Source organism: Musa acuminata, chromosome BXJ1-8 (assembly GCF_036884655.1).
Source record: "Musa acuminata AAA Group cultivar baxijiao chromosome BXJ1-8, Cavendish_Baxijiao_AAA, whole genome shotgun sequence".
Taxonomy (NCBI): domain Eukaryota; kingdom Viridiplantae; phylum Streptophyta; class Magnoliopsida; order Zingiberales; family Musaceae; genus Musa; species Musa acuminata.
Genome location: NC_088334.1, coordinates 45,965,435 through 45,985,940, shown reverse-complemented (window position 1 = coordinate 45,985,940; position 20,506 = coordinate 45,965,435). Strand labels below are relative to the sequence as shown.

Sequence of the window (20,506 nt, the reverse complement as noted above, 5' to 3'; positions counted from 1 at the left end):
AGAAAGGTAAACCAACCTCATATGTATGTTATGAATCTAATATGATCAATGTTAATATTAACACCTCATGGATTGACTCTAGATCAACAATCCATATTGCAAACTCTTTGCAGGGTATGCAAAACCTAAGGAAGCCAGTGAAAAGTGAGCAAAGTATCTTATCAGGAAATAAGATAAGCTCACATATGAAAGCAATTGGAACATGTATTTTAACTTTAAGTAGTAGTTTTGTTTTAAAATTAAAAAGAACCTTTTATGTACCAAGTTTCTCACGAAACTTAATTTATGTTTTCAGACTCGTAGCATTTGGGTATTCCTTTAATTTTAAAGACATATCATTTCATTTATTACATAAATCCGAATGTAATAAATGCATGTTCATGTTAAATGCATGTTAAATGATAATACTCAAAGTTAAATGATCTTTACCATATTTTATTATAAAATGATAATACTCAAAGTTAAATGCATGTTCATGTTCATCGCAATAGCTTCCACCTTCCACGAGACGAGCTCCCATCCCTGCGCAACTGATCACAGAAGCATCAGAAAAAGACACTACAAACCATTGAGCTCATCAAACAGATAACCCACTGTCGATCGACGGCAAGAAGCTTCTTCTTCTCGATCTCTCGGTTCCCGAAATCTAAAAGCCCACACCACAAACCTGAAACCCAGCTGAAACGAGAGAGAAAGGAAGCGCAGAACACATCAATTCCGACCCCAAGCAAAGAAAGCTATCAACAAGAAACCGAAATGGCACTCGTAGAGATCCGGAAAGGAACCAACTTTCGAGAAGGCCGAATCCAAAGACGGGATTTTTCGAACAAAAAAGGGATTTTTGGATCGGGAAAGCTAAAGAGAAGCAGAGTTCGAGCGAAACAAACCCCGAACGGATTGGTAGATCAAGTAATCCACAGCTGGCAACACCCTGTTGACGCCCCCCTCGCTCGAGTCCTAAAGGGCGGCCCTTTAGAGAAGGAAACAGTGACGGGAGATCGAGAGAAGAAGAAGAGGAGGAGGAATCCTTCGTTCGCGGCAATAAATCTCGTCGCCTCGCCGATCGCTCCAATGGTTCCTATGCGTTACACTCTGCTGGTGTTGTGTTTGCTTCTTTCTTCTGGGTTGCATCGCCGTTTCTTTCGGAAAGGAGAGGGGGTGTGAGACGTGATGGGGAAATCAGAGCCGTCGGATGGTGGTTGAGAGATTGGGAAGGGATTTAAAGTGCGAGTTTCCATTAAAGAGAGGATTAGATTTGTTAACATAATCTCCATCCATATATATATATATATATATATATATATATATATATATATATATATATATATATATATATATATATATATATATATATATATATATAATATTTTCTTTCTTCCATTTCAATCTTTAGCAGATATGGTTAGCACAAAGAGATGGATTAATTTGAGAGGTTAATTCCGATCATCCTTCTAAATTACATCGAATAAATCATTTTGTCAAATATAAGCTTAAATGTTTGAGATGTTAGAATGCTCCACTTTATTACTATCACCTAATTTCCTAATTTTTATTAAGCTAAATATTTAGTTAAATCGAGCACATATTTAGTTCAATCGACGGTCAAACTTAACATGATCCCTAATCGATCTAAATTATTAAATATATTGATTGAATCGATATAAAAAAATATTTACTATCATTTAAAGTGTAGTATAATGTATGAATTTACGATATAATCTAAATATTATTTCCTATAACTCCTTCAAAATGATCTATTGGTTTACCAATCAATTCATATCTCCTAAAATCTCTAATCTATTGTCAAGTCAAATAAGGTCAAAATGAAAACCAACCTTATGGAGTCTAACCCATCAATTATATTATATTGGTGGAGTCAATATAAAAATGCATACACCATAATTTCATGTGTTGGATACTTTTATTATCTCATCCTAAAGCTCAACCTAAATTAGTATAACCCAACCTCTATCTAAATTTATATATAGTATTATCTCTAGGATGCTTATCCTAACTTTGTGGAGTATATATTCCATCTAACTCAGGCTGGTATGATTACTGGTCATTTCAGATAAAACTCTTTGACATATAGAGAGTCATTGAAATTGCTACAACAAAATTTTAGAGTGTTTAATGCTGAGCTAGACAGATTCTTTGAATCTGAAGTCAACCTTGGTCAGACCCATGATGGGAGGATGGAATGCAGCAGGGTGGGTCAAAGTTTCCTCAGTCCAATGCACACAAGTTTTTGGTAGAAATTAAGGTGGCTTTCCCATGACAAACACCAATCCATCTCCTCCCATGTATGTGAGTCAATTAAGGATCTCCAAGTGTTCCAATGACCAGTTTGAGTAGGACTCAGGGATGCCAGGCTTCACATACTCCTAAACCTAATTGCCATCTCCAGTTTCTGCACCCTAAGTTTCCCAAAAGATGTGGTTTTGGAAGGACATGCCACCTTCTTGACTCACAAAATGGAAGTCAAAATGAGCTCTTCGATACTTTCTCCTTTGATGTCAATCAGGCAGGCAGCAGCAGAAGCTTGGAGGTCTTCTCCTACCTGCTGCAGTCTACTCCCAGAGAACATCCATTGGCAGAAGACATAACAATACTGTGTCATCACTGTGAAGGAGAAGTGTGGCATCTGCAATCTCCAATAAAGAAGGCAAGGAGTTGCAGCAAACCATTCCTATAATTTCATAGATGATGGTAACCAAGAACTAAGAGTCATCTAACTCATCATGTTTCGATATTTTGTCCTTTATTCCAACTTTTGTTGTATACGAGATACAAAAAAAGAAATCTCCAGCACATAATTAGAGATTCTCTTGACTTTTATTTGGGTGGAATAAAACACATAAATGTGAAATGCATGAATCCGAAAGTGTCATGATTGGCAAGTATTTTTAGAGTTCTCATCTCGGATTTAGATTACTTGAAACATGAGCCTACTTGGAGGATAAGAAATTCAAATATGGAAAGCTCTTACTGATTAGGGTTTAGTTGCTTAATAAATATCCGAACAAGTTTATTTGGAGAATAAAAAATTTAAGTGCATTCGGGACTTAGTTACATTATAAAAACACTATATATTTTGAAGTTATGAGGAAAGAGAGACATAAAGAATAAAATATGAGATACGAGAGTTTATCATGGTATATATATGAGATGACGTATGAATGATTATATATATATAACGAGTTACCAGTGGCAAGGAATTATCAATAGTGTGCATCTTTTAACAATCCTAAAGTAACATCAACCCTCATCAGTATGAGGTTAGCTGTGGTGCGCAATGCACACTATAATGTGGTGCTCCATAAAAGGTTCACCAGAGTCTCACAACTAGTAATGTCAACCCTCTAATTGGTTCCAAATCCTAAGCAAAACCAATACCATTGAGGAGCTAGGAGCTCACCAGATCACTCACTATATGACAAATTTGCAGTAACTGGAGATGGCAATTAGGTTTAGGAGTATGTGAAGCCTGGCATCCCTGAGTCCTACTCAAACTGGTCATTGGAACACTTGGAGATCCTTAATTGACTCACTTACATGGGAGGAGATGGATTGGTGTTTGTCATGGGAAAGCCACTTTAATCTCTACCAAAAACTTGTGTGCATTGGACTGAGGAAACTTTGACCCTGCTGCATTCCATCCTCCCATCATGGGTCTGACCAAGGTTGACTTCAGATTCAAAGAATCTGTCTAGCTCAGCATTAAACACTCTAAAATTTTGTTGTAGCAATTTCAATGACTCTATATGTCAAAGATTTTTATTTGAAATGACCAGTAATCATACCAGCCTGAGTTAGATGGAATATATACTCCACAAAGTTAGGATAAGTATCCTAGAGATAATACTATATATATAATTAGATAGAGGTTGGGTTATACTAATTTAGGTTGAGCAGATAATAAAAGTATCCAACACATGAAATTATGGTGTATATATTTTTATATTGACTCCACCAATAATATAATTGATGGGTTAGACCTTATTTGACTTGACAATAGATTAGAGATTTTAGGAGATATGAATTGACCGGTAAACCCAATAAATCATTTTGAATGAGTTATATGAAATAATATTTAGATGAGGTCGTAAACTCATACATTATACTACACATTAACACAATAGTAAATATTTTTTTTATATTGATTCCATCAATATATTTAATAATTTAGATCAGGTTAAGTTTGATGGTCGATTGAACTAAATATGTGCTCGATTTAACTAAAAATTTAATTTAATAAAAATTAGAAAATTAGGTGATAGTAATAAAGGAGTTATATGAAATAATATTTAGATGAGGTCATAAACTCATACATTATACTACACATTAACACGATAGTAAATATTTTTTTTATATCGATTCCATCAATATATTTAATAATTTAGATCATGTTAAATTTGACGGTCGATTGAACTAAATATGTGCTCGATTTAACTAAAAATTTAATTTAATAAAAATTAGAAAATTAGGTGATAGTAATAAAGGAGTTATATGAAATAATATTTAGATGAGGTCGTAAACTCATACATTATACTACACATTAACACGATAGTAAATATTTTTTTATATCGATTCCATCAATATATTTAATAATTTAGATCATGTTAAGTTTGACGGTCGATTGAACTTAAATATGTGCTCGATTTAACTAAATATTTAACTTAATAAAAATTAGAAAATTAGGTGATAGTAATAAAGGAGTTATATGAAATAATATTTAGATGAGGTCGTAAACTCATACATTATACTACACATTAACACGATAGTAAATATTTTTTTTATATTGATTCCATCAATATATTTAATAATTTAGACCATGTTAAGTTTGACGGTCGATTGAACTAAATATGTGCTCGATTTAACAAAATATTTAACTTAATAAAAATTAGAAAATTAGGTGATAGTAATAAAGTGGAGCATTCTAACATCTCAAACATTTAAGCTTATATTTGACCAAATGATTTATTCGATGTAATTTAGAAGGATGATTGGAATTAACCTCTTAAATTAATCCATCTCTTTTTGCTAACCATATCTGCTAAAGATTGAAATGGAAGAAAGAAAATATAATATACATATATATATGTGGATGGAGATTATGTTAACAAATCTAATCCTCTCTTTAATGGAAACTCGCACTTTAAATCCCTTCCCAATCTCTCAACCACCATCCGACGGCTCTGATTTCCCCATCACGTCTCACTCCCCCTCTCCTTTCCGAAAGAAACGGCGATGCAACCCAGAAGAAAGAAGCAAACACAACACCAGCAGAGTGTAACGCATAGGAACCATTGGAGCGATCGGCAAGGCTACGAGATTTATTGCCGCGAACGAAGGATTCCTCCTCCTCTTCTTCTTCTCTCGATCTCCCGTCACTGTTTCCTTCTCTAAAGGGCCGCCCTTTAGGACTCGAGCGAGGGGGGCGTCAACAGGGTGTTGCCAGCTGTGGATTACTTGATCTACCAATCCGTTCGGGGTTTGTTTCGCTCGAACTCTGCGTCTCTTGAGCTTTCCCGATCCAAAAATCCCTTTTTTGTTCGAAAAATCCCGTCTTTGGATTCGGCCTTCTCGAAAGTTGGTTCCTTTCCGGATCTCTAAGAGTGCCATTTCGGTTTCTTGTTGATAGCTTTCTTTGCTTGGGGTCGGAATTGATGTGTTCTGCGCTTCCTTTCTCTCCCGTTTCAGCTGGGTTTCAGGTTTGTGGTGTGGGCTTTTGGATTTCGGGAACCGAGAGATCGAGAAGAAGAAGCTTCTTGCCGTCGATCGACAGTGGGTTATCTGTTTGATGAGCTCAATGGTTTGTAGTGTCTTTTTCTGATGCTTCTGTGATCTGTTGCGCAGGGATGGGAGCTCGTCTCGTGGAAGGTGGAAGCTATTGCGACACCGAGGACGCTGCGCTGGGAGCGGATAACAGCCTTCGAATTCGAGCCGAGTGCGCCGGAGAACCCGGCAAAGCCGTGGCTCAGGAGGTGGCGTCGTCTCGCTGTGGTGACGACGAGGAATCTGTGTCGGAGGCTGGAGCGGCCGCCGCTGAGGACGACGGCAGCTCGAGGCGTCGTCATGCGACATGCCCGGAGTGCGGGAAGAGCTTCCCCTCGGACAAGTCACTGTTCGGCCACCTGAGGTGCCACCCGGAGAGGGATTACAGGGGAGTGAACCCGCCGCCCGAGGCGAGGAGGAAGTCCGGTACTTCTCCGGCGGCCAAGAGGCCGAGTGCGAAGCGAGGCCGACAACGGAAGGCCGTGACCGCTGATCCCGAAGCCATTACGGCTGCTAGAATCCTGCTGCACCTGGCTGATGCAGAGCACAGGGACGCTCGTTCTGACGACACAGTTGAAGATGAACTGCTATCGAGCTACAAGCAGACGATCAAGAGGAGGAAGACGGAGCAGGTGGAGCTGGCGAACGAGCCCGGTACGTCCGATCGTGGCCGTAGATACCGATGCAGTGTGTGTTCCAAGACATTCTCTTCTCACCAAGCGCTGGGAGGACACCGAGCAAGCCACAATAAGAACAGGAGTCATCATCATCCCGAAGAAGAAGAAGAAGAAAAAAAAGAAGAAGAACAAGAAGAAGCCGCAGCAGCAACGACGACGAGCAACCACAAGAAGGAGCAGCAAGAGGACGAAGCTGATAAGGGAGGAAGCCATGGACTGTTGGACTTCGATCTCAATGAGGCACCGAGGCTGGGAGAAGAAGAAAGCTAGTGTCGGAAGTCTGTGACTTCCCCCATCGTTCTCAGAGTTAGCAGCTACAGGATTTGCATGCATGCATGCATGCAACAATATGTTATCAGGTTGTAGATGACATCAATGAAACCTCCATCTCATTTGCTCATAATCTTTCATCACATAGGACAATGGCACTGTTCTTCCTATCTGACAAGATGAATTGATGGATGAAATTTGGGTTATAAATCATGCTAATCATTATCTTATGAACTTTTATTGTTGTTCTATACTGGTGTTTTATGAGCTTGTATTCCTCTCTGGTATGCTTTGTGACTTCTTGTGTAGAATATACTTGGAAAAATAATATGCATTGAATTGTCATATAAGATATACATTATACTTGGAACATTGGTTTGGTAATGATGTATTAAAACAATTTATAACAAGGTTTTTGGATCAAATCTCTTCTTCATCGCTTACGATTTACATAAAAAAAATAAATTATCATATAAGTTGTAAGGGTTAGAAAAATTCTTTCAATTGAAATGTTAGAAACATGACAATAAAAAAACCAGAAAAAAATGGGAAAGATTCATGAGAATTATCTCTACAAATAACTTTTGAGAATACACATCAATTTCTTGAGAAGTTGCCATTGAAAGAATTTCTTATAATTAAAATGTTGGGAAAATGAATATGTAGAAAAAGTGAGAGATAATAAAAAAGAAGACTGAGGACATTATGGAAATTATGTCTGTGTTAAGAATCTAAGAGAGCATAATTTTGAAAGAATGCCATTAATTTCTTGATAAGAGAGAATTTTATGATTATTAGTCTTTTGTTATAATCTAATAGTGTTTTATTTATGTGTACTTATGAAATGAAGCCTTATACATAGGGAAAGTAAAGCTGATTGATTTATTAGTTTAATCTCACATGCAAGAGGAAAACTATGTTGATTTATATAACTCAATGGATAAATCAAATTAATGAATTAATTGGATTATCATATGATTAATTTATATTTTTAATATTTAGAAGTGTTAATTCAAATTAAATATATATAAAAATATTTTTACAGACAATAAACATGAATGATTTTGTTAAGTAGAATACAATAAATCACCAAATAAACTAATTGATACATTAAAAAATGCAGAAAACTATTTATTTGGCATCACCCACTTCAACTTCCAAAGCAACGGCCAACTTCCCCAACGACTACTCACTGGCAGGCGATGGAGAGCGAGTAATAATAAAGGGCCTACCCAGCGATTAACCCCGTCGCCCACCCATCGGGCCCCACCGGATCCGCAAGTGACAGTGAGACATTACTTCTCATTCTCGTGTAGATCTACTGGTCGGGTGTAAAACGGGGGAGGAACGATGAAGGGGCGTGGTTGTACACACTTTTCGGCCTCGGCTACCTCAACTGGTCCTCCGGCGGCGGCGGTGGCGGAAGGATCCCGATACCGATCCCCTGGCTCCAGCCGAGGATGGGGTTCGTGGGCCGGAACGGTACCCGGTTCGTCGACATCCGCGACGGGTAGCCGGTGTACGTCAACGGGTGGAACTCCTACCGGCTGATGTCGTCCGACTCCGGCGATCGCTTGGTGGAGATGCTCCGGCGCGGGCGGTCGATGGGGATGTCGGTGTGCCGGACCTGGGCGTTCAGTGACGGCGGCGCCAACGCACTCCAGATTTTCCCCCGGCCGCTTCGACGAGCGGATCTTCCAGGTTCTCGATTTGTGGCTCTTCTGTATCTGCTCTTAACGCTTCATCTCTCTTGATCTGTTGTCTTGTTCTCTAAAGTTTGAACCTTTGAGTGGAATGTGGGACTTCAGATTGGGGGAAACAAGTTCCCAATTGGAAACCATTTATTGGTTCTTGAATGATGGCGGTGGGCGATACGAATAGTAACCTGCGATGGTAAATTGCAGAGGAGAATAGAAAAAGTGATTAATTTTTAGGAAAGCAGAAATTTGGATTTAATTTTGAGAAATTAAAATATCAGCTTCCTTGCATATGATTTGGGCTGAATTCATATTATCTGCTTGTTGCTTAAAAGGTGATACTTGAGCTATCTGAGATTAGCTCAACCTTTAGGGTTTTGGTTACCTGCCTAGTGTTTAATTCAATACATGAATGGCAAATGCACATTAGATGATACTTGGGAGGAGATGAGCAAAATTAGGTTAAAGTTAAAAACTGGATGCTCGCGACCCTTTTACGACTTCAACCCCGATCGAAGAACCTAAACTCGGATGGGTTGTTATTTTCTCAAACATGGATGATATGATTTTATTTCCCTTTTTAGTTTTCTTTGTAAATCTTTTGACTAAAATCCTTTTCTTTCTCAAATGAGTATGAGGAAAAACTAAAAGTATCTGATGTTTTTTTAATATGAGAAAGAACATGTTCTATTATTCTTCCCTTCATTAGTTCCATTTTTCATTCTTCTGAACCCTTTCTTTCTTGTCTAGGGTTTTTGTAAAGCATAAGCTTGATTTATTTCTGATAGAGTGCAATTGTGGTTGGGTTTTGAGTCTTCTTATCTGATTATAAGATACAAACTAACTGATATCTTACCATGTTATCTTCATGCACATAGAATTTTGTCATGAGAAGCAACATCATTACGGTGGACACAAACAGTTAGATCAAGGAAAGAAGCAATCAATACTATTAGAGTGTCTGAAAGATGCTGCTCTTATTTGATACTTCTCTCTAATCGTTTACCATCATAGCTAATGATGCTTATGAAGTATACTTCTATTCATAGGAAAATAAGCAAATTTGGAATTAATTAGTGGGGTTTCTGATAATTAGATTCTTTACTAGATATATGAAATAGTACTTGTTTCTTTACCATCATCAGCATCCAAGTCTGTAGACATGCTATTATTCAGTCATATCAGCTTATGCCTTTTGTTAAATTTTGAAAAGATGGTGTTTATCATAAACTCCATTTGGTCTCAGGCACTTGATTTTGTCATATATGAAGCTAGGAGACATCACATCAGGTTAATTCTGTCTCGTAAATAATCTCAATGCATTTGAGGGAAAAGCTCAGTATGTCATGTGGGCACAAGCTGCTGGTGTTAATGTGTCAGCTTCCACAGATTCATTTTTCTCACATCCAACCATCAAGGGCTATCATAAGGATTATGTCTTAGAAGTATGCTGGTGACTTTAATGATTACAGTTGTAGCATATATGTCTTGGAGTAACATTTGAATAAGTTGCTAAGTTCCTTTATTGTGCACTAAGTGCATCTTTCAGGGTTGCTACATAATACTCCTATTTATGCTGGTGCAAGCATGCAACAAATAATTGGAAAATGAATCATGGTGTTCAAATAGGCATGATGATAAGTTATATTCTACCGCACAACGTAACTTTCATGTCTACTCTCATTGGATCCCAAATTTTTTCTGGAGGCATGTGATTTTGTTGATCGATCCTGTTGTGTTCATTCAGGGCGAGTCTAACCTGCTAGTGTTAGTTTATATTGAAAAAACAAAAACTGTAATTTGGAAACCCTTTTTTCAATAGGCAGGCTAATGAAACATTCTTCTCATAAAGGTAAAGTTTTCAATATACTGTCACGAGGCTATCTCTTGTGATTGTTATGGGATCTGATGAGAGATACTATGAGAACTGTGAGAAATCATGAGTGGACTATGGTTGAGATCTTGCTTAAGGTGGCTGTTCAACATGGTTAGGGATTTTTAAAGACTTTTCGCTCGAATGAAACTTCATATTGTTGCAAAAATATGCTACTAGGCCTTTTTTTATCACAGATCAAATTCATTCTTTCATAGTTTAGTTTGTTTTGTGGACATCTGTGTCATTTTTCACTTATATTTTGTATTCTTTCTTCTTCATTAAACAAAACTTACCTTTTAATATCTCAGCCATAAAAGAAGAAAAAAAATGAAAGAAAAAGGTGGTCGATGATTTATAAATGCTATCTATTAGTGTCATAAATATGATGATCTGAATAACAGCTTCTTAGGTACAGTTCATCTGTTCTGCTTTTCTGCTCATCAGAATATCCAGATGAATTGGATTCACATCGAGATGTTCTGCTTTTCTGCTCTGTGCAATCATAACAAGAAAGAACTCATATAGTGGAGTCAGATATTCTGATGAGCCTGCAATATTTGCTTGGGAGCTTATAAACGAGTCTCGATGTGAATCCAATTCATCTGGTCCTCTTCTTCAGGTAATACAACAACCTGCAACCTTTTTGTCTACCAAGTTGTTTTCTCCCGCCTCCTGCCCACCAGTATCTAAATTTCTCAAAGGAGAAAGGCACATGAAAACTAACGGCTTGTCGAACTTCATCAAGCACTTCTAACAGGCTTGGACTGCTGAAATGACATCCTATATAAAGAGTCTGGATGGGAAACATCTCATCACAGTTGGGCTTGAAGGATTTTATGGACTTCGAAGAACAGAACGGTTAAGGGTGAATCCAGGGGCTTGGGCAGCCTGACTTGGTTCTGACTTTATACAGAACTCAGCAGCCAAGAACATTGATTTATCTTCGGAACATGCATATCCAGATAGCTGGTCAGTAACCTTCTTGATTTAATTCAATTATTTGATGCTTGCTATTTTGCATATTAGTATTGAGGACATCATCACCTTCTCCTGTAGGATTCCAAAGGCAAGCCTGGAAGATAAAGTCAAGTATCTGTCAATTTGGGTTGATTCTCATGTCAATGATAGTGAGCATGTGCTGAAGAAACCAGTCCTCTTCGCAGAGGTTGGCTCCCAATTGCATGTCAAGAGAAATGGGACATATGACAGAAATATACTACTGAAAATAGTTTATGATAAAGTGTATGAGTCAGCTAAGATGGGGCGAGCTGGAGTTGGTGCTCTGATTTGGCAATTGATGGTTGAAGGGGTGCTGAGATTTCAGGATCAGTTTTCACTAATAGCAAGTGAGCATCCATCCACATATGATCTGATATTACAACTATCCTGTCGATTAAGGAATTTTCTTATGAAGAAAGAAAATACAAGTGAAGTTGAGGAGACCTGCTTGGAACTGCCACCCTGAGTCATTCCAGTGGATGATCAAAGACTTCAATCAAAGAAGAAGTGGTTGTGGAGACGAGCAACGAGATTGATATTTGTTGATTGAGATAAAATGAGGTTGATGCTTGCTGAGTGTGAGCTACCACAAAAAGAATTGGAAAGGGAGATTAATCCGACTGTTCAGCGAAAATGTTCAAGAAGAAGAACAGAACGAATTAGTACATTATGTACAAAGTGTGTATGATGATTTGTTCCGCACTGAAAGAATAATTTGTACCAACAAAAAAGTTAATTCATGATCATCTGTAATTATTTCCTTCAAAAGAAAACAGATTTCTCCATTTTTATGTCAAAGAAGAAAGGTCGTTATTTGGTACGACATATTCTAGGGCATCCTTTTTCATTGCTGTTTTTGCTATATTAAATGTAAACAAAGTGCCAATGTGTAATGTCTCGATAATTGGATTAAATAGTTTCAATAGAATAGTTATCTTAGAGAAAACTTCAAATTATGTGGAGGTGATGAAAGAGACAAATGTGACAAGCTCTGACTAAATGTAAGTTGGTTGATTAGGTTTGTCATCACTGTTTGATGTCTCAGTGAGCCAAATGAGTCAAGCACCAGATTGGCTTGTAAACACAAACCCAATGAAATGGGTGCTCAAAGCTGGATCTATTTCCAATTCATATCATTTTTGGTTTTTCCTGTCAAAGATTTAGAGAGGAAAACCACTCTGCTGGTTGCAGCACCTGTTTCGACATTGAATGGTTCATAAGCCCCCAAGAATGAGTTCCACAAGAAACAGTCTCCTCTGTTGACATCTATGTTTGTTTTGTGAACTATCAATCCTGTTCTCTATCATTAACCAGCAACCAAAGGCTCACAAACATAATTACAAGTTACAAAAAGGCGTATATCATGACTATATAGGTGGAAACAAACCGATGAAAGGAACAGACATGATGCAGTACTCTGTGCAACTCAAGTAGGATTAGGGATCAAGAAAACTTAATGTAAGTCAGTACAGACTATTAGAGACTGTAGAAAAGCAGGTTTTAATCTACTGGTTATGTTTGAGATAACACTGACTGATTACAGCTTTTCCTATATTAGCAGGTTGTGAAAGAAAGGATTTTTTAGCATCTGTGAGCATATGCAGTGTACAATTTGACAAAAAGGAAACAGAGGTAAATACAAACAACCAAGATGAGATTATTACAATTTGGAACAGTTTGAGAAATAAGGATATCTTACTTCTACCAATATACATCGGTTTTACGACTTCTTGATTCAATCATGGAACGCCCAACCAGAGAAGTCTTATATCCTAGAAGTGATCATAGGGGTAGAGTTCCGAAGATATGCAGCTGCTGCAGCTACTCCACTTCCAAGCTTGACTGGGTATCCTACATCCCTGAGTACCATTTCCACACCACTCAGGCACCCCAGCAATTGCAGCTGCAGAACTCCAACAAGGATGGTTAGCAGAATAGAATACCAATTGGCAGCATTTACCTGCCTTTAGAACATTTCTTGTATGGAATTGGTTTACTCATGAGCAAGATAATTAATTACATGGTGGATTTAAGAAAACAAATGGTAAAGCACATTGGAAACATGCAACTAATCCCAGGTGCTGATTTTGTTAAGCCATAATCCACTTAATCTACATGGATTAAAATGGAATGCCTGGCAACAAATTGAAAGGCAAGAATTAGCTAAGATGTCAAATACACAATTTTCTTAATCTAATTTCAATCAAAATCAAGTTTTATTCTATTTAGACAAAAAAAGAAAGTACATGCTAAAGACATGTTCACATTCATGATTTTGTGATTGCAGAATATTCTGGGAGAAGGAATACTAAAGGACTGATGATTTTTTTGGCACATAAATTTGTGAGTCCTTCAACCATAAGACAAATATAATATAATTCTGCAACTACACAAGCTTGACAATGGCACCTGAACAAAACAAAATCATAAAGTACAAGCACACAGAGATATATTTTAAAGAGTTTTCTAGATGTTGTAGTCAAAAGAAGTAAAACAATTAATGTGAGAAGATACAGAGAAAGATTTAATTATAGAAACTATAAATAAAAATTTAAATATTTTTAATCTAATTAAGGATATATAACCAATTACAAAACTCAATGCCGACAAAAGATTAAGACTTTATTGTTTTTTTGTAAGTACAAAGAAATACATCTTGCACAAGTGGAGATGTTGAGTCTACAAAAATAAACTATGTTGAGTCTACAAGGAAAATTTAACACTATACTCATAATTTGTGTTTATATTAAGAGAAGAAAAACAAATGCATCATATTTCTTAAACGAAGTAGCTTTATCTAAATTTGTTAGGGAAAAAAAAGGTAATCACACCAACTCTCATAGTTTGCTCAAACAAGGAAGGAAGAAATCCATACCTCATTAAGGTTGCCTAGATGTCCTATTCTGAACACCTTTCCTGCAACTTTATTCAGTCCCAGCCCTAAGCTTAAATTGTATCTTGTCCATGCTCTCTTCACAACATCAGCACTATTGATATAAGGTGGCACTACCACAGCAGTGACAGTATCACTGAACCATTCCTCCCTTTGTGTGCAGTTCTTCAGCCCCCAAGCCTCCACAGCAAGTCTGCACATATATCTTCTCTCAACAACAATGTAGATGTGGAATTCTTGTATGAGAATTCCTTGCTATTCTTCTTGCTACATAGAGGAAGACGAGGATTGATACACATCAACTTAGAGTTTACCTTGTCGCCTTTCCGAGACGGCTATGCCTTGCAATCACATTGTCAAGACCCTCCTCGAAAAGAAGATCCAAAGCAGTTCTAAGGCCATATAGGAGTTGGATGGAGGGTGTGTAGGGCCAATAAGTTCCCAATTTGTAGAACTTCAAGTAGTCATTCCAGTCGAAGAACACTCTTACTGATTTGGCCGTCTTAGCAGCTTCCATGGCTTTAGGACTTGCACACACGATGCCCATCCCAGTAGGCATGGAAAGAGCTTTCTGTGATCCTGTCAAGGCAACATCAACTCCCCATTCATCCATTCGGAAGTCAAGAGCACATATGGATGAAACCCCATCCACCAGCAGCAATGCGGGATGCCTGTACTCATCTGCCAAATTATAATCATATGGTCAACACATCGAGCATGATAAGGGAATTAGGAGAAGAATATGATACAGAGAAGCACACTAAGAACAATTGCCAACATCATGTTCTAAGATTGTGTGCTGATGACAAAAAACAAACACAAAAATATAAGGAAGAAAATTAAGGAAGATTCAATGGAGATACTTATTCATATGAATTGGGATGTGATGCACATTTACATTCTGCACACTTATCACAGTAATTTCATCGAATAGATTAGATGCGTACCGAGCAATTTCCTGACGGCCGCCAGATCACTGGTGACTCCGGTTGCGGTCTCATTGTGAACGATGCAAACAGCCTTGATGGTATGAGACCGGTCAGCTTCCAGCTTCGATGCCAAGGCATCAAGATCGGCACCTCGCCCCCACTCGCTCTCTACGACATCAACCCTGAAGTTGAGGCGTTGTTGCTGATCGATCCAGAGGAGGCTGAACTGGCCGATGAGGAAAGAGACGATCCGATCACCAGGCGAGAGAGTGTTGGTAAGGGCACTTTCCCAGGCACCAGTACCTGATCCAAGAACTCGTTGTTAGAAGGAAGCCGATGCGGTAACGGGAAAGTAGTACAAGTGGAGGGATGGATGGATGGACGATGCTGTGCCTGTTGTTGGGATCAAGAAGGGGGTGCCGCTTGTTGTCTTGAAGATCTTCTTGACGTCCTCGAGAAGGGTCTTTGTGAGGGCAGGGATGGCAGGGGAGCGGTAGTCCTCGTTGTTCCTGTTCATTGCTCGAATCACTGGCTCGGGGATGTTGACCGGCCCCGGAACAAAGAGGTGGTTCTTCCCTGGTCCATAGACGAAGTCCATGGTGACGAAGGGTACTACTCACCTGAGAGAACACAAGGATGGTTAGCCGTGTGAAATTTCCTGTGTTTCAGTGATGCATGGGCAGTGCATGCAGACATGCAAGCACTTATACTTCTTCTTCTTCCTCCTCCTCTTTTCACTGTCTTTTCTGACCCTCCGTCGTCGTCGTCGTCGTCGAAGAGATCGTAATAAATCTTTTATATTCTACCACAGCTTCGGACTATAAAAAACATCTCTTTCCTCTATCAGTGTAGACACCTAAGAAATTTCTTATTCGATGAGAAGGAAGAGTAGAAGTAGTTGTAGCCCCATTTTGCATGCATGGTGTTCGTAGTGCAAAACGAAGGAGAAATTTAGAACCAAACCCAGAGACTTTTGGAGTTCTATGCACATATAAAACATGTCTATGTTATGAGAGAGAGAGAGAGAGAGAGAGAGAGAGAGAGAGAGAGAGAGAGAGGGATGTACCGTTCTACTACTGCTTCAAGCGCCGGAGGAGGAGGAGTGGCCAGGAGAAGAAGCAGCGGTTTGTATGTGAAGACGAGGAAGGGCGAGGTGGGATGCGTAGGAGATGTTGGATAAGAGGATTCCTGCGGTGGGCATCATTTGAAGGAGGACAGCCACAGCTTCGAATCTTTGTTCTTCACTGAGAAAAAAAGAAGAGGAAGAAGTAGACAGAGATCAAAATGATGCGTTCGTGCGTACGTGAGCGAATGGATAACGAGCAGCCTGAAAGCCACACACGACCCCTCGCACAGGACATCCGTCCACGTATACCCTGCAGGTATCTGAAGAAGAAGAAGAAGAAGAAGACGAGGGCAGACAGAATCTATCACTATCTTCGATGATGTGATCATACACGATCGAGAGAGTTTGGGTCTAATCGAACTCTTTCTATGTGACTTGGTTTCGGTCAATCAAACCTAAGGTTTGACTTTGGTTCAGTTCATAGTTGAACTGATCTTTTGTTGAGTTCATAATAATAATAGGGTGCATTTCTTTTCTCAATCATTTACAGAGAACAACTTGATTCTTTTGTTCCTCAACCTCTGCTTGAGCTTATCCACCTTCCTACACATGAAAACCAGGCAGCATCAATCATAATTATTCTACCAAGATTAATGTCTTTTAGTGTGACCATCAATCATAATTGCATGTGACTTGTGATCAGGTTGGTGATAAACACAATGATCTGTTGGTGTTCTTCCAGCTAAGGTTTTCTTTTCCTTGCATGCACACCTACCAGCTAAGGATTATTAACAAACTAAATAAATTGTTCCTACATAAAGATGTTTTTACTAATGATGATCATAAGAGTAATATAGAAGTACTTGTCATCTTTGTTGAGGTGCACCAGAGACTATTTTTGCTTCCAAAAAAAGCTTCCAATGGCAGAAATCATTCCCTAAGAGGGTGTCAAATGAAAGCAGTCTTAAAAAAAAGAAGCCCTCTTGGCTGTTGCAGAGTGTCCGGTTCTCATGCACATGCCTGCACGTAAAAAGGAGAAGACCAACCCTACCTTACAGCACATATCCACCGCATGCTGCCCTAAAACAACGGGAAGGCCACAAAACCTTCTTCCAGCCTCTCCGACTACCCATCCATCCCAACCATTCCCGCACCCTATAAATCCCTCCTCAGGCATGTGAACGACACCAAGAAGAAGGAGCGGCAGCTGCCACGAGATCAGAATAAGCCTCTCTTTCTCGCCACCAGCAATGGAGATGAGAAAGATCGCCTGCGCCGTCCTCGTCGTGGCTGCCTCTGCCGCCTGCGCCCTTGCGGCCGACGCCCCGGCTCCTTCCCCCACCAGCTCGTCCTTCGCGGCCACCCCCGCCGTCGGCGCCGCCATCGGGGCCTCCCTCCTCTCCTTCTTCGCCTTCTACTTGCAGTGACCCCACAGGGAGGAGGACGGAAGGGCAGCCATCGTTGCTTGCGATCCATTTCACGTTGCATTTGTGCTTTGTTTCTTCTGTGAGTGTCATCAGCTCCTGTCTGCCTTCTTTCTTTCTACGTGGTTTCGAAAGAGAGGTCGGATGGGATTGCTTGGAGTTGATATGTGAATCGCATGCAGTACTAAATCTACAATTCTTTCGTGGCTAAAGCTCATTTATTTGTGTTCTCTATAATAACATTATCTGTTGATCAAGAGATTAAAATCCATTATTAATGACACAATAATGTTCTGATGTTGATGAACCAAAAAAATAATGAAATTTAATCTCACTTATTACATATTATATCAGTGGCTTCAAGCATAATTATTTATTATCTTTGTAATTAGTTATCTTTAGTATTTTATTTTTATATTTTTAAAAATTATATTGAGTCTTTATATTTTATATTTATGAAAATAAAAATTGAAATTCTTATGTAAGATTAAAAATCAAAAGAAATTTTTTTATTATAATATTAAAATTAAATAATTTACTTTGTAAATATAGATATCGAGATATTAAAGATAACTAATTATAGAAATAATATGTAATTAGTTCAGTAAAACCCAAAAATTACTCTCTCTTGTTATCTTTCTTTGAGAATAAAATAGAGTAATTAGGTCAATGGCATGGATTAGTCGGCTGTTTTCCTGTAGCATCTTTAGTTAACTTAAATAAGTTGTACTTCGGCGCGTCTGCCACCTGACAAAATCTGGTCACCGCCCATTCCCTAATTTTGAAATTTTGAAATGGGGGCGGAACTCGACCGCGCGGTGATCGTAATCCACCTCCCACAACATTTCAGCCGCAGTTTGGAGTCCGCCACATATATCGAACCCGTCTATTCCTACTTACCCAGCCGCTGACCAATCGCCGATCTCGACGCCACCAGTTCCGGATCTTATCTCGCTCACCATCTCGGACGACGACGAAGAGGAGATCAGGGAAGGGGTAGAGGAAGAGGAAGAGGAAGCGAGAGATCTGAAGCAGTTTTCTTGAATGCTTTTCCTTCCATCTCTCTTACCTTTCCTGGGTCTGATTTGGCCTCTTTTGTGTTGAGTTGGGAGTTTGGAGTAAAAGGAGGAGAATCTGAAGCCTTTTTTGGTAAGAAATAATGCTTAGCAAGCTGCTCTTTGTTCGTTAGTTTGTCTCAGGCTTTTCTCCTTGTTTGGGACTTGAAGGGGACCAAGAGAAGTAAAGGATCTTGAATGTTATCTGTGATCGGCAGGAAAGAAGAAAGAAATAGAGAAGAATCGGAAGCTAATTCGGTAAGAGTTGGGGTTTCAACGAGTGAAAGCCATTACACGTGATCTTCTCCTCTAATTCTTTGGTTTTAATGGCGGAATCTGTGTGTGGTCGCAGTGGTGGAAAGAATGGCCGAGACGAGGCAGGGGGTGAATCGGGGCGGGGAGACCACGGGAAGCGCCACCAACCTGGGGTTCTGGATCCGGAGGGCTGCTTACCTAGCGTCGAGGACGGGATCGAGATCAACGCGTGTCCAGAGTGTGGTGTTCGCCACCGACGACAAGGAGAACGTCACCCCGTCGCGGGCAGCGCGACGCCGTGGCCGGACGAGGAAGAGTCCTCTGCCCGAGTGGTATCCTCGTACGCCTCTCCGCGATATCACCGTCATCGTCAATGCTTTGGAGCGGAGAAGGATGCGTGTAAGGGCTGCTGCTACGGCCCGGCAAAGCACCTCCGACCCTGAACCAGCAGCAGTTGAGAAGGGTCTCCTCGATTCCTCTTCCAGCACTGCAGCTGCCGGCCGTTCCTCCGTTTCTGCAACGGAGCAACCACCCCAGATATGTTCGTCTTCCAACGCCTCATCTCCTAGGGAGGATCCACCCGATCAACCAACCGAATACGAGAAGAACTTGGAGATTTATATCGGTGAGATGGAGAGGCTTGTGACGGAGAACCTGAAGAGGTCGCCGATGCCGCCTGCGAAACGGGCCAAGCGCACTCTCATCTCGATGCGATGAGCGGAAGATTTCGTTTCCCCTTCTTAGCCACCACTCTCATCTGCTTAGTTTCGGGCTGCTGCTGCCGATGATGATCCTGCCAGTTTTGCAAGCATACGTCTCTAACCCATGTAAATATGAGGCCGTCTCTTCACCGACTGTCATTCCTCAGTAGCAATATTGGATAGTGTCTTTTTAGTATGATAGAACATGATTTCATTTCGCATGAACACTCCACAGGGAAAATTGTTCTATTTCGCATGAATGACATGTTGTAAGCCACTAGAATTATCCCCCTTTCCCTACATAAAATCTCGGATAACGTTATTAATACTATTGCAAATGGTATCAGACATCCAAGAAACATCAAACAGGCTTAGCACAGCAAGATTGATATGATTTGGGTGGCATATTAAAGAGCCGAGATGCGTATGACTTCTTATGGTGCAACGTAACGCTTCAGGGGTGACGCGACTCCAGCTCCCGCAGCCCCACTCGTGTGGGCCCCACAATGGAAGTGTTGTCTCGTGTGGGGCAACTCCATGTGGCAGAAAACGACTCGTCAGTGTCCCACCCTGCGAGACTACATCACCCCGGAAAGGTTCCAGGGGTGATTGAGGGAGTGCACCCCGAACGGGTAGCATGGCCACACACAAAACCTTGTGCAAAAGCGAAGGAAAGCCTACGCACTTCCAAACCCACTTTTTTGCTGCTTACTCCCACGTGTTGCACCATCGGCGTGGTTAAGCCGGTGAAACAGCGGGGCTCACGTGGGACCCGCCACCGCAGCCTGGGGCAATCACGATATGGGTGCGATCGTCGGGGACGGTTCGGTTGATCGCAAGATAAATGGATGGGCCAATTTCGAAAACGGCCCCCCTCCCCTAAAAC

The 20,506-nt window shown here is 40.0% G+C and overlaps 3 protein-coding genes and 1 pseudogene across 4 annotated transcripts; 3 read left to right on the top strand and 1 right to left on the bottom strand.

Annotated features, from left to right (window-relative positions):
• The first annotated feature begins 5,861 nt into the window (after window positions 1-5,861).
• Window positions 5,862-6,725, top strand: LOC135680410 (zinc finger protein ZAT2-like). The gene has a single exon (XM_065194290.1). The coding sequence runs from the start codon at window positions 5,862-5,864 to the stop codon at window positions 6,723-6,725; it is 864 nt and encodes a 287-aa protein (XP_065050362.1).
• A 1,117-nt stretch (window positions 6,726-7,842) lies between these two features.
• LOC135680409 (mannan endo-1,4-beta-mannosidase 6-like) lies at window positions 7,843-12,690 on the top strand (annotated as a pseudogene).
• A 225-nt stretch (window positions 12,691-12,915) lies between these two features.
• Window positions 12,916-16,341, bottom strand: LOC135588204 (serine--glyoxylate aminotransferase-like). Its single transcript, XM_065080194.1, has 6 exons — window positions 16,186-16,341; window positions 15,513-15,739; window positions 15,138-15,422; window positions 14,505-14,871; window positions 14,173-14,383; window positions 12,916-13,200 (listed from the first exon to the last, which is right to left on the bottom strand). The coding sequence occupies exons 2-6, from the start codon at window positions 15,715-15,717 to the stop codon at window positions 13,063-13,065; spliced, it is 1,206 nt and encodes a 401-aa protein (XP_064936266.1). The 5' UTR covers window positions 15,718-15,739; window positions 16,186-16,341; the 3' UTR covers window positions 12,916-13,062.
• Window positions 16,342-18,120: 1,779 nt separating this feature from the next.
• On the top strand, window positions 18,121-19,958 carry LOC135588202 (protein POLYCHOME-like). 2 transcript variants are annotated; one of them, XM_065080193.1, is made up of 3 exons: window positions 18,121-18,758; window positions 18,836-18,922; window positions 19,017-19,958. In XM_065080193.1, exon 3 carries the CDS (start codon window positions 19,028-19,030, stop codon window positions 19,634-19,636), a length of 609 nt encoding a protein of 202 aa, XP_064936265.1. In that variant the 5' UTR covers window positions 18,121-18,758; window positions 18,836-18,922; window positions 19,017-19,027; the 3' UTR covers window positions 19,637-19,958. The 2 variants fall into 2 exon arrangements, with proteins under 2 accessions (XP_064936265.1, XP_064936264.1); XM_065080192.1 differs by having other exon boundaries at window positions 18,122-18,922.
• The last annotated feature ends 548 nt before the right edge of the window (window positions 19,959-20,506 follow it).